This window comes from Anomaloglossus baeobatrachus, chromosome 12, assembly GCF_048569485.1.
Source record: "Anomaloglossus baeobatrachus isolate aAnoBae1 chromosome 12, aAnoBae1.hap1, whole genome shotgun sequence".
Classification (NCBI taxonomy): Eukaryota; Metazoa; Chordata; class Amphibia; order Anura; family Aromobatidae; genus Anomaloglossus; species Anomaloglossus baeobatrachus.
Window position 1 is genome coordinate 15,022,314 of NC_134364.1, and position 12,339 is coordinate 15,034,652.

At 46.6% G+C, this 12,339-nt stretch overlaps 1 protein-coding gene across 3 annotated transcripts in view; it reads right to left on the reverse strand.

Moving 5' to 3' along the window:
• The window catches only part of SYNE3 (spectrin repeat containing nuclear envelope family member 3), a 79,405-nt gene that overhangs the window by 37,479 nt on the left and 29,587 nt on the right, over positions 1 to 12,339 (reverse strand). For all 3 annotated transcript variants that reach the window (XM_075330062.1, XM_075330059.1, XM_075330061.1), the window contains exons 3-9: positions 10,834 to 11,006; positions 10,435 to 10,744; positions 6,609 to 6,767; positions 4,052 to 4,396; positions 3,834 to 3,970; positions 2,065 to 2,242; positions 57 to 239 (exon numbers count right to left, since the gene is read on the reverse strand). In XM_075330062.1, the coding sequence (XP_075186177.1) occupies positions 57 to 239; positions 2,065 to 2,242; positions 3,834 to 3,970; positions 4,052 to 4,396; positions 6,609 to 6,767; positions 10,435 to 10,744; positions 10,834 to 11,006 (1,485 nt within the window). The remainder of the gene's footprint in view (positions 1 to 56; positions 240 to 2,064; positions 2,243 to 3,833; positions 3,971 to 4,051; positions 4,397 to 6,608; positions 6,768 to 10,434; positions 10,745 to 10,833; positions 11,007 to 12,339) is intronic.

Genomic DNA, 12,339 nt, shown 5'->3' on the forward strand with positions numbered 1-12,339 from the left:
GCACACACACAGCACATACACACAGTGCATATACAGACGTTGTGAAGCTACGTCACCTGTAAGCTTTTCCTCCTCTCTAGCAGATCCCGGTGGAGAGCGTATCTGTCCTGTTCAGCTGCGGAAATATCCTGCAGGAGCGTCTTGGTTTTCTGGTCCCCGAGGACCAGGTGTATGCGCTCCTTCTTCTTCTCCAGAGCCGCCAGCTTATCCTTAATTACACAGCTTTCTCCAAGTAACTTCTACACAAAAGAAAATGATGTGAGTAGAGTATAGCCTGTACATATGGATGTACACCTGCACCTCGACAACTGTGGGGAAACTACAACTCCCAGCAAAGAATCAGCAGCTTCAGAGCCACAGGATGGAGACCGCTGACATGTCATATTATATACACCTGCACACACTCATCATCTCAGTACAGGCCCTGACCAAAGTTCTGTCGCTTCACCATGTTATGTAAATAAAAGCTTATAACCTGACTTTAAATTCATCCATTGGTTTTATAAATTACTCTTTTGAAAGCTGAAACCCTCCCAAATTTGGTTTATGTTATGAAAATAAAGTTGCTGTAAAGCTGAAATATTGATCATTTAATGAACACAGAAAGGTCAGATTTTGACAAGACAAAGGTTTTGTCGCCCACAGAAAGTAATGTGAAATTCAAACAAAAAATTAACTTGTAATACAAAGATATGTAGCATAACATTGGTGAATTTCGTTGTGGTGCTATTAGAGCCATATTTAATATTTTGTGTGACTTCCATGACCTTGAAGGACTGCATCCATGCGGCTCAGCAATGATTCATACAATTTATTGATGAAGTCATCAGGAATAGCAGAGAATGCATCTTACATGCCTCCCAGAGTTCATCTAGATTCTTTGGTTTTGTCTTCCAAGCTTCCTCTTTCATCCTACCCCAAACATGCTCAATGATGTCCATGTCTGGTGACTGGGCTGGCCAGTCCTTGAGCACCTTGATCTTCTTTGCCAGGAGGAACTTTGTTGTAGAGATGGATGTATGAGATGGAGACCATCCTGCTGCAGAATGTGACACCTTTTATGACTGGGAATGTAAGAGGTAGCTAATACGTCTTGATATTTGAGGCTATTGATATTGCCTTCCACCTTGCAAATGTTTCCACACCCCCATACTGAATGTAACCCCAGACCATGATCTTTACACCACCAAACTTAACTGTTTTCTGGATCCATACGGGCTCCAGTAGGTCTCCTACAGTGTTTGCAGTGGCTGTGGTGTAAGTCAACTGAAGAGTCATCAGAGAAATCCACCTTCTGACACTTTTCCAGCGTCCATCTCTTTAGCAGGCTGTGGGACTTGGCAAATGCCACACGGTTTTTTAATTGCCTTTTGTTTAGTGCTGGCTTCTGGGCACTGATTCGACCATGGAGGCCATTTCAAGACAGAATCCTACAAACTGTTCTAGGTGACACAGGGACTTGAGGTGACCAGGCCTGTTGGAGCTCTGCTGCATTGGAAGAGGGGCTGGCTTTGGATTTTCTAACCAACAAACGTTCCTCCTGAGCAGTTCTCTTGCGGGGTCTGCCGGACCTGGGCTTGTCAAAAACATCTCCAGTCTCTTCAAATCTTTAAAGGTGCCAGCCACCTCTGCAGTGGATCTGGTCTTCAGCCTCTTGATAATCAAGGCTTTGGTCACAGGGTGGATTTTTGGCATATTGTCAGAGGTCAAGTTGCAGTTCAACTGAAGGTCTGGGGTGCTGGACTTCTTTTTACACACACCCACTAATTAAGCGATCATTTAGTGAGCACAGGTGAGGATGTAAACTAGGATTGGGTGCATTATATGACAAGGCGACAAAACTTTTGTCTTGCCAAAATCTACCTTTCTGTGATCATTGATCAATATTTCAGAAACTTTATTTTCATAACCTAAACCAAATTTAGGAGGGTTTCAGCTTTCAAAATATGTAATTTATAAAACCAATGGATGAATTTAAAGTCAGGTTATAAGCTTTTATTTACCTAACATGGATAAGCGACAGAACTTCTGTCAGGGACTGTATACAATAGCTTATCATCTGACCTCGATATTGTCCAGGGCATCGCGATTCATGGCGCCATCATTCACAGGCACCGCGGTGGCGTCCAGGACACTCTCCGCAATCGGTTTCCAGTACAGGAATTCACGCAGAGGGTTCTGGAAAAGCTGCTTCAGCTCAGACTCTGTGTCAGTGCTCAGCTTGAAGGCTTTACTCTTCGCCCTGGAGAAAACATCCATCAGAAAGTCAAAAAATAGATAGAAAGATTAACACAGAGTCACCTGCACACACCAGAAGGATCATTAAACTCATAGGGGCAGTATTATAGTAGTTATATTCTTGTACATAGAGGCAGTATTATAGTACTTATATTCTTATATATAGGGACAGTATTATAGTAGTAATATTCCTGTACGTAGGGGCAGTATTATAGTAGTTATATTCTTATACATAGGAGCAGTATTATAGTAGTTATATTCTTGTATATAGGGGGCAGTATTATAGTAGTTATATTCTTGTACATAGGGGCAGTATTATAGTAGTTATATTCTTGTATATAGAGGCAGTATTATAGTAGTTATATTCTTGTACATAGGAGCAGTATTATAGTAGTTATATTCTTGTACATAGGGGCAGTATTATAGTAGTTATATTCTTGTACATAGGAGCAGTATTATAGTAGTTATATTCTTGTACATAGGGGCAGTATTATAGTAGTTATATTCTTGTACATAGGGGCAGTATTATAGTAGTTATATTCTTATACATAGAGGGCAGTATTATAGTAGTTATATTCTTGTATATAGGAGCAGTATTATAGTAGTTATGTTCTTGTATATAGGGGCAGTATTATAGTAGTTATATTCTTGTACATAGGGGGCAGTATTATAGTAGTTATATTCTTGTACATAGAGGGACAGTATTATAGTAGTTATATTCTTGTACATAGGGGCAGTATTATAGTAGTTATATTCTTGTACATAGGAGCAGTATTATAGTAGTTATATTCTTGTACATAGGGTCAGTATTATAGTAGTTATATTCTTATACATAGGAGCAGTATTATAGTAGTTATATTCCTGTACATAGGAGCAGTATTATAGTAGTTATATTCTTGTACATAGGGGCAGTATTATAGAAGTTATATTCTTGTACATAGGGGACAGTATTATAGTAGTTACATTCTTGTATATAGGGGCAGTATTATAGTAGTTATATTCTTGTACATAGGGGCAGTATTATAGTAGTTATATTCTTGTACATAGGGGACAGTATTATAGTAGTTATATTCTTGTACATAGGGGGCAGTATTATAGTAGTTATGTTCTTGTACATAGGGGGCAGTATTATAGTAGTTATATTCTTGTACATAGGGGGCAGTATTATAGTAGTTATATTCTTGTACATAGGGGCAGTATTATAGAAGTTATATTCTTGTACATAGGGGGCAGTATTATAGTAGTTATATTCTTGTACATAGGGGCAGTATTATAGAAGTTATATTCTTGTACATAGGGGGCAGTATTATAGTAGTTGTATTCTTGTACATAGGAGCAGTATTATAGTAGTTATATTCTTGTACATAGGGGCACTATTATAGTAGTTGTATTCTTGTACATAGGGGCAGTATTATAGCAGTTATATTCTTGTACATAGGGGGCAGTATTATAGTAGTTATATTCTTGTACATAGGGGCAGTATTATAGTAGTTATGTTCTTGTATATAGGAGCAGTATTATAGCATTTTTATACATATCCCTGCTGAGCATTGATGTGGGGGGTTCAGTATTTCTGGGGTGACGCGTGCTGATACCTCTGATAGTCGCGCATGGCTGAGATGACGCCATCGGACAGCGGTTGGACGTCCTTGGAGAATCTGAAGAGATCTCGTAGCTGCACCTTCACCCTTTCTGCCTTGGCTTCTTCTGCGGCTAGTGCGGACTTTGTGGCCTGTACAGTGGAGGATGTTGTTATTCATCTATAGTGCGGTGTATACTCTGCTCTATGTATAGTATACGGCCTGTGTCTCACGTTCAGCGTTTTCCACAGCGCTATTAGTTCGTCCTCGCTCTTCACCCGCTCCCCGGACTCCAGACTCTCCTCCAGCCTCTGTGTGGCCTTACGGAACTCATTGATGTTGGCCTCCAGTTGTTGGGCGAGGAGGAGGAAGGCGTTGTCTGACGTGTGCGTCTTCAGCAGCGCCTCCTCCTCTTCATCGTTCATCTGTTTTAACTCTTTTAGGGTTTTCCGCAATTCCTCCAGCTCCTTGCAGATCTTCTCCGCCCCGAGGGGTGATGTGTTCTTTATCACCTCCGCCGACTTCATCTCCAGGATTTCTAACTGTTTATTACCGCTCTCCACATCCTTACTGATCTCCTGGAAGATGACAGAAGACGCTGAGTGACAGCAGATTCCCCGCACCCCAACAAATATGGCTGCAATCAGAGGGGGGTGCAATGAGCTCCTCAGGGGCGGGGTTATGTGAAGTCCCACCCCTGAATACTGCAGAACAGGTAGATTATTATTTTGTCACAAAATTCTCCCATGTCCCTTTAATCAATGAAAAATTACTGCAAAATAACAGTGTGGATTTATGATATTTTTTGGGGAAGAAGCAATTATTTTATTGACTTTTATTCTCTCTTTTAGACACTTGTACAAAACAGATTCATATCTCTGTAGCTTTAAAAAGGTAAAAAATGTGAGATGTAAATAACTGGAGCTCAGGAATGTGACACAATGACAGGGAGGAGCGGAGGTGACGAGTCCTGGCGGTTATCTGTGCCGCAGCCGGGTGTGACACTATACAGCCGTCATATCTGGCATACCTGTCACTATATCACCCGTCATAGCGGAGCTGTCATTCCACGGGTCACAGATAACACAGACGTCACTCCGCCAACCAATATACCCATCCCTATATGTATGTATCTATCCCTCTATGTATCTATCTAGCCATCTATCCATTCCTCCCTCTTTCCCTCCATCCTTCCATCTCTTTATCCCTCCCTCCATCCCTCCACCCCTCTATCCCTTCATCCCTCTATCCATCCCTCCCTCTATCCCTCCCTCCCTCCATCCATCCCTTCATCTCTCTATCCCTCCCTCCATCTTTCCCTCCATCCATCCATCCCTCTATCCCTCCATCCATCCCTCTATCCCTCCATCCATCCCTTCATCTCTCTATCCCTCTATCCATCCCTACCTCTATCCCTCCCTCCATCTTTCCCTCCATCCATCCCTCTATCCCTCCATCCATCCCTCTATCTCTCCATCCATCCCTCTATCCCTCCATCCATCCCTCCATCCCTCTATCTATCCCTCCATCCATCCCTCCATCCCTCTATCCCTCCATCCATCTATCTCTCCATCCATGCCTCCATCCCTCTATCCCTCCATCCATCCCTCCATCCCTCTTTCCCTCCATCCATCCCTCCGTCCCTCTATCCCTCCATCCATCTATCTCTCCATCCATCCCTCCATCCCTCTATCCCTCCATCCCTCTTTCCCTCCATCCATCCCTCCATCCCTCTATCCATCCCTCCCTCCATCCATCCCTCTATCCCTTCATCCATCCCTTCATCCATCCCTCCGTCCCTCCACCCCTCTGTCCCTCCATCCATCCCTCCATCCCTCCCTCTATCCCTCCCTCCCTCCATCCATCCCTCCCTCCATCCATCCCTCCACCCCTCTTTCCCTCCATCCATCCCTCATTCATCCCTCCATTCATCCCTCTATCCCTCTATCCATCCCTACCTCTATCCCTCCCTCCATCTTTCCCTCCATCCCTCTGTCCCTCCATTCCTCCCTCCCTCCGTCCCTCCCTCCCTCCATCCATCCGTCCCTCCATCCATCCCTCCACCCCTCTGTCCCTCCATCCCTCTTTTCCTCCATCCATCCCTCCATCCCTCTATCCCTCCATCCATCCATCCATCCCTCTTTCCCTCCATCCATCCCTCTATCCCTTCATCCATCCCTTCATCCATCCCTCCACCCCTTTGTCCCTCCATCCATCCCTCCATTCATCCCTCCATTCATCCCTCTATCCCTCTATCCATCCCTACCTCTATCCCTCCCTCCATCTTTCCCTCCATCCCTCTGTCCCTCCATTCCTCCCTCCCTCCGTCCCTCCCTCCATCCATCTATCCGTCCCTCCATCCATCCCTCCACCCCTCTGTCCCTCCATCCCTCTTTTCCTCCATCCATCCCTCCATCCCTCTATCCCTCCATCCATCCATCCCTCTTTCCCTCCATCCATCCCTCTATCCCTTCATCCATCCCTTCATCCATCCCTCCACCCCTCTGTCCCTCCATCCATCCCTCCCTCTATCTATCCCTCCCTCCCTCCATCCATCCCTCCATTCATCCCTCCATTCATCCCTCTATCCATCCCTACCTCTATCCCTCCCTCCATCTTTCCCTCCATCCCTCCGTCCCTCCATCCATCCATCCCTCCGTCCCTCCATCCCTCCGTCCATCCCTCCCTCCCTCCATCCATCCCTCCATCCCTCCCTCCATCTTTCCCTCCATCCATCCCTCCACCCCTCTGTCCCTCCATCCCTCCCTCTCCTGTCCGTTTCTTGTATACCTGCAGACTCTCCAGTCGGCTTTCTGTACAGTCGGCCGCGGATCCCACATAGTCCTTCAGTTTCTCGATGACGCCATTCAGCCAGGTTTTGAAGCCACTGACGTCGCCATCATAGACCTCATGGTCCTTCCAGATCTTCTCCAGACGTTCCACCCGGTCCTGAAATCAGAGTCCCCAGGTCAGTGCATGTGACAGAGGAGGGAGCGCAGGGTTATCCTCGGCTCCGCCGCGTCGCCTGCAGTTTGGTGGGAAGCGGTGGGACAATGCGGACAAAGGTTCTCATACACTCACTAAGCCAAATACAAACACACGAGAAACTGAGCAAACAGCCCGGACCGCAGGCTGAACCCCGGCCAAAAGCAAGCAGCCGGCGGAGCCCAGGAAAAGAGGTGCTGCCGAGCCGTCAACAGGTCCTCAGGAGAAGAGGCGCTGCAGAGCCATGACCAGGTCCTCAGGAAAAGAGGCGCTGCAAAGCCGTGACCAGGTCCTCAGGAGAAGAGGCGCTGCAGAGCCGTCAACAGGTCCTCAGGAAAAGAGGCGCTCCAGAGCCGTGACCAGGTCCTCAGGAGAAGAGGCGCTGCAGAGCCGTGACCAGGCCCTCAGGAGAAGAGGCGCTGCAGAGCCATGACCAGGTCCTCAGGAGAAGAGGCGCTGCAGAGCTGTGACCAGGTCCTCAGGAAAAGAGGCGCTGCAAAGCCGTGACCAGGTCCTCAGGAGAAGAGGCGCTGCAGAGCTGTGACCAGGTCCTCAGGAGAAGAGGCGCTGCAGAGCCGTGACCGGGTCCTCAGGAAAAGATGCGCTGCAGAGCCATGACCAGGTCCTCAGGAAAAGAGGTGCTGCAGAGCCGTGACCAGGTCCTCAGGAGAAGAGGTGCTGCAGAGCCGTGACCAGGTCCTCAGGAGACGAGGCGCTGCAGAGCCGTGACCAGGTCCTCAGGAAAAGAGGCGCTGCAGAGCCATGACCAGGTCCTCAGGAAAAGAGGCGCTGCAGAGCCATGACCAGGTCCTCAGGAAAAGAGGCGCTGCAGAGCCGTGACCAGGTCCTCAGGAGAAGAGGTGCTGCAGAGCCGTGACCAGGTCCTCAGGAGAAGAGGCACTGCAGAGCCATGACCAGGTCCTCAGGAGAAGAGGCACTGCAGAGCCATGACCAGGTCCTCAGGAGAAGAGGCGCTGCAGAGCCATGACCAGGTCCTCAGGAGAAGAGGTGCTGCAGAGCCATGACCAGGTCCTCAGGAGAAGAGGCACTGCAGAGCCATGACCAGGTCCTCAGGAGAAGAGGTGCTGCAGAGCCGTGACCAGGTCCTCAGGAGAAGAGGCGCTGCAGAGCTGTGACCAGGTCCTCAGGAGAAGAGGCGCTGCAGAGCCGTGACCAGGTCCTCAGGAGAAGAGGCGCTGCAGAGCCGTGACCAGGTCCTCAGGAGAAGAGGCGCTGCAGAGCCATGACCATGTCCTCAGGAGAAGAGGTGCTGCAGAGCTGTGACCAGGTCCTCAGGATAAGAGGCGCTGCAGAGCCGTGACCAGGTCCTCAGGAGAAGAGGCGCTGCAGAGCTGTGACCAGGTCCTCAGGAGAAGAGGCGCTGCAGAGCCGTGACCAGGTCCTCAGGAGAAGAGGCGCTGCAGAGCTGTGACCAGGTCCTCAGGAGAAGAGGCGCTGCAGAGCCATGACCAGGTCCTCAGGAGAAGAGGTGCTGCAGAGCTGTGACCAGGTCCTCAGGAGAAGAGGCGCTGCAGAGCCATGACCAGGTCCTCAGGAGAAGAGGCGCTGCAGAGCCATGACCAGGTCCTCAGGAGAAGAGGTGCTGCAGAGCTGTGACCAGGTCCTCAGGAGAAGAGGCGCTGCAGAGCCATGACCAGGTCCTCAGGAGAAGAGGTGCTGCAGAGCCATGACCAGGTCCTCAGGATAAGTGGAGTTGCAGCCTCATGTGTCACCAGCAGCTCATACTGTCACCAGATCTCCATATCCGGGGCATGAACGAACGACCAGACATTGGTGTCATAACTCACTGATCCAGCAGAGATCGGTCAATGGTTAGATCAATGCAGCCACCAGACACACGTGTCACAGCCATAGAGGTCGCCATGTAATCAGCTATAGATCCCCAGATCACTACCTACAGATCACCATATAATCAGCTACTGATCACCAGATCACTAGCTACAGATTAACATATAATCAGCTACAGATCACCAGATCACTACCTACAGATCACCATATAATCAGCTACAGATCACCAGATCACTACCTACAGATCACCATATAATCAGCTACAGATCACCAGATCACTACCTACAGATCACCATATAATCAGCTACAGATCACCAGATCACTACCTACAGATCACCATATAAATCAGCTATAGATCACCAGATCAATACCTAAAAATTACCATTAATGATGAGTGAGTTTCAAAATACTCGGATTTGCGATACTCGTAACGAGCACTGTCTAATACTCGCGTATGCGTTCCTAATGGCGTGTGTAATGCAAGTCAATGGGGAATACTCGCAATGTAACGAGTGACCTGAATTCCGCACTAGTCGCTACTCGCACAAATACTGCAGCATTCCAGTTACTCGTTACTTTGCAAGTTTTTCCCCATTGACTTGCATTGCACACACTATTAGGAACGCATACGCAAGTATTAGACAGCGCTCGTTACGAGTATCGCAAATCCGAGTATTTCAAAACTCACTCATCATTAATCACCATACAATCAGCTACAGATCACCAGATCACTACTTATAGATCATCATATAATCAGCTTCAGATCACCAGATCACTACTTATAGATCATCACATAATCAGCTACAGATCACCAGATCACTACTTATAGATCATCACATAATCAGCTACAGATCACCAGATCAATACTTATAGATCACCATACAATCAGCTACAGATCACCAGATCACTACTTATAGATCATCACATAATCAGCTACAGATCACCAGATCACTACTTATAGATCATCACATAATCAGCTACAGATCACCAGATCACTACTTATAGATCATCACATAATCAGCTACAGATCACCAGATCACTACTTATAGATCATCACATAATCAGCTACAGATCACCAGATCACTACTTATAGATCATCACATAATCAGCTACAGATCACCAGATCACTACTTATAGATCATCATATAATCAGCTACAGATCACTATAGATCACCATACAATCAGCTACAGATCACCAGATCACTACTTATAGATCATCACATAATCAGCTACAGATCACCAGATCACTACTTGTAGATCATCACATAATCAGCTACAGATCACCAGATCACTACTTATAGATCATCACATAATCAGCTACAGATCACCAGATCACTACTTATAGATCATCACATAATCAGCTACAGATCACCAGATCACTACTTATAGATCACCATATAATCAGCTACAGATCACCAGATCACTACCCGCAGGTCCCCATATAACAGTGCAAACAGCACGGAGGTCAGTGATTGGCTGCAGCAGTTACATCATTGCAGCAGTTACATCATTGCAACAATGCACACAGCACTGACCACAGTGATTGACTGCAGTGGTGCCATCATGACAACAGTGCACACAGTACTGAGCCCAGTGATTGGCTGCAGCGGTGACCTCATGATAAGGCACACATCATTGAGCTCAATGATTGGCTGCAGCAGTGACATCATGACTACAGTGCACACAGCACTGAGCTCAGTGATTGGCTGCAGCGGTGACATCATGACAACAGTGTACACAACACTAAGCTCAGAGATTGGCTGCAGCGGTGACAAGTTTCTATACAGTTACCCCGGAGTTCCCCCCATTACTGGCGACAGACCTGGGCCTTCTTCTTTATCTGGATGTACTCGGCCATCATGGCGCTCTGGACGCTCTCCTCCACGCTGGGGTCCCCGATCCGGTTGTACAGGGAGGAGGCCTCCTCCAGCAGCCGGTCCACCAGCCGCGACTGGTGCAGGACGTCCTTCATCAGCACCAGGGCTTGTTCATGCTGCCAGCGCTTCTCCTTCAGGCCGAGCTGCAGCTCCACGTCCGGCTCCAGGGTCAGGGTGACGTTGTGAACCCAAAGCCTAAACTCGTCCCTCGCCCTCAGGTACTCGTTCCAGTGCAGCCAGACCCACTCGATTCGGCTGTGGAAGAAGCGAAACGTCACAGATGATGAGTGCGGTAATCAGTCACTGACAGCAAACAGAGGTCTATAAAGAGCACGTGATCTCACCTGTGACAGTGGATCATGTATGTAGTGGTTTCCTCAAAGGAGCCCTTGATTTTGGCCAGTTTCAGGTGGACCTCGTGCTTCTCCTCCTCGCTGCTGTCACCCAGAAGAACCTCGGCCTTCATCAGGACCTTCTCCAGCAGCAGCTTCCCGTCTCCTTCCAGGGAGCAGATGTTCTACAAGAAAGTAACAGTTACCCAGGAGCTAATGTAACATTGTATCAATGCAAAATATGGAAGAGAATGCATCAAAATATAAATACAATGTATACAACTGTAATGTAACATAAACAATGCAAAATATGGAAGAGAATGTATCAAAATATAAAATGATACAATGTAATATAAACAATGCAAAATATGGAAAAGAATGCATCAAAATATAAAATGATACAATGTATAGAAATATACTGTTATATAAACACAATGCAGAATATGGAAGAGAATGTATCAAAATCTAAAATGATACAATGTATACAAATATAATGTAATATAAACACAATGCAAAATCTGGAATATAAAATATAATATAATTACAATGTATAAACAGGTCATATATAAAATCTCCAATATATAAAGTAATAGCCTAAAATATAATATAATCTAAATTAGGTAATGTTTAATGAAGTAATAAAGTAACACAATGTAACATTATGTCAGGTAAAATAACATAGTAACATAAGATGATGCTGTGAAGTGTTAGAATATTATACAATGAAACATCCAATAACGTAATAAAGTGTAATGTGATATCCCGGTGTCGTATAATGTGATGGTAAATTATATTATTATAGGTTACACCCGGCTATAATGTGCCGTAATAAGGTCTCGGAATGTGGTATAATGTCAGGTTATGATAATAGGATGCAACCGATTAAAATGTAATATAATGATAAGGAGAGGTTTTATAGATTAATACAATGCAACATTTTATGATGTGTCACCAAAATAAAAGCATCCAGCAATGCAGAGACAACGCCATGAAATGTGCACAGCTAGGACAACACATTCTCAATCCCCCAGTAAAATAATAACAGCTATTCTCACCTCAAGGGGTGATTCAAGCTGTGCTGGTGCTGTTCCAGCAGTGTTGTTCCAGAGTTGTCTGGGCCGCTCCAGCAGTGTTTTTCCAGCGGTTTCAATGCCGCTCCAGCAGTATTATTCCAGTGCCTTCGGTGCTGTTCCAGCAGTGTTGTTCCAGTGGTTTCGGTGCCATACCAACAGTGTTGTTCCAGCGGTTTCGGTGCCATTCCAGCAGTGTTGTTCCAGCGGTTTCGGTGCCATTCCAGCAGTGTTGTTCCAGCGGTTTCAGTGCCATACCAGCAGTGTTGTTCCAGCGGTTTCGGTGCCATTCCAGCAGTGTTGTTCCAGCGGTTTCAGTGCCATACCAGCAGTGTTGTTCCAGCGGTTTCGGTGCCATTCCAGCAGTGTTGTTCCAGCGGTTTCGGTGCCATTCCAGCAGTGTTGTTCCAGCGGTTTTGGTACCTCTCCAGCAGTGTTGTTCCAGTGG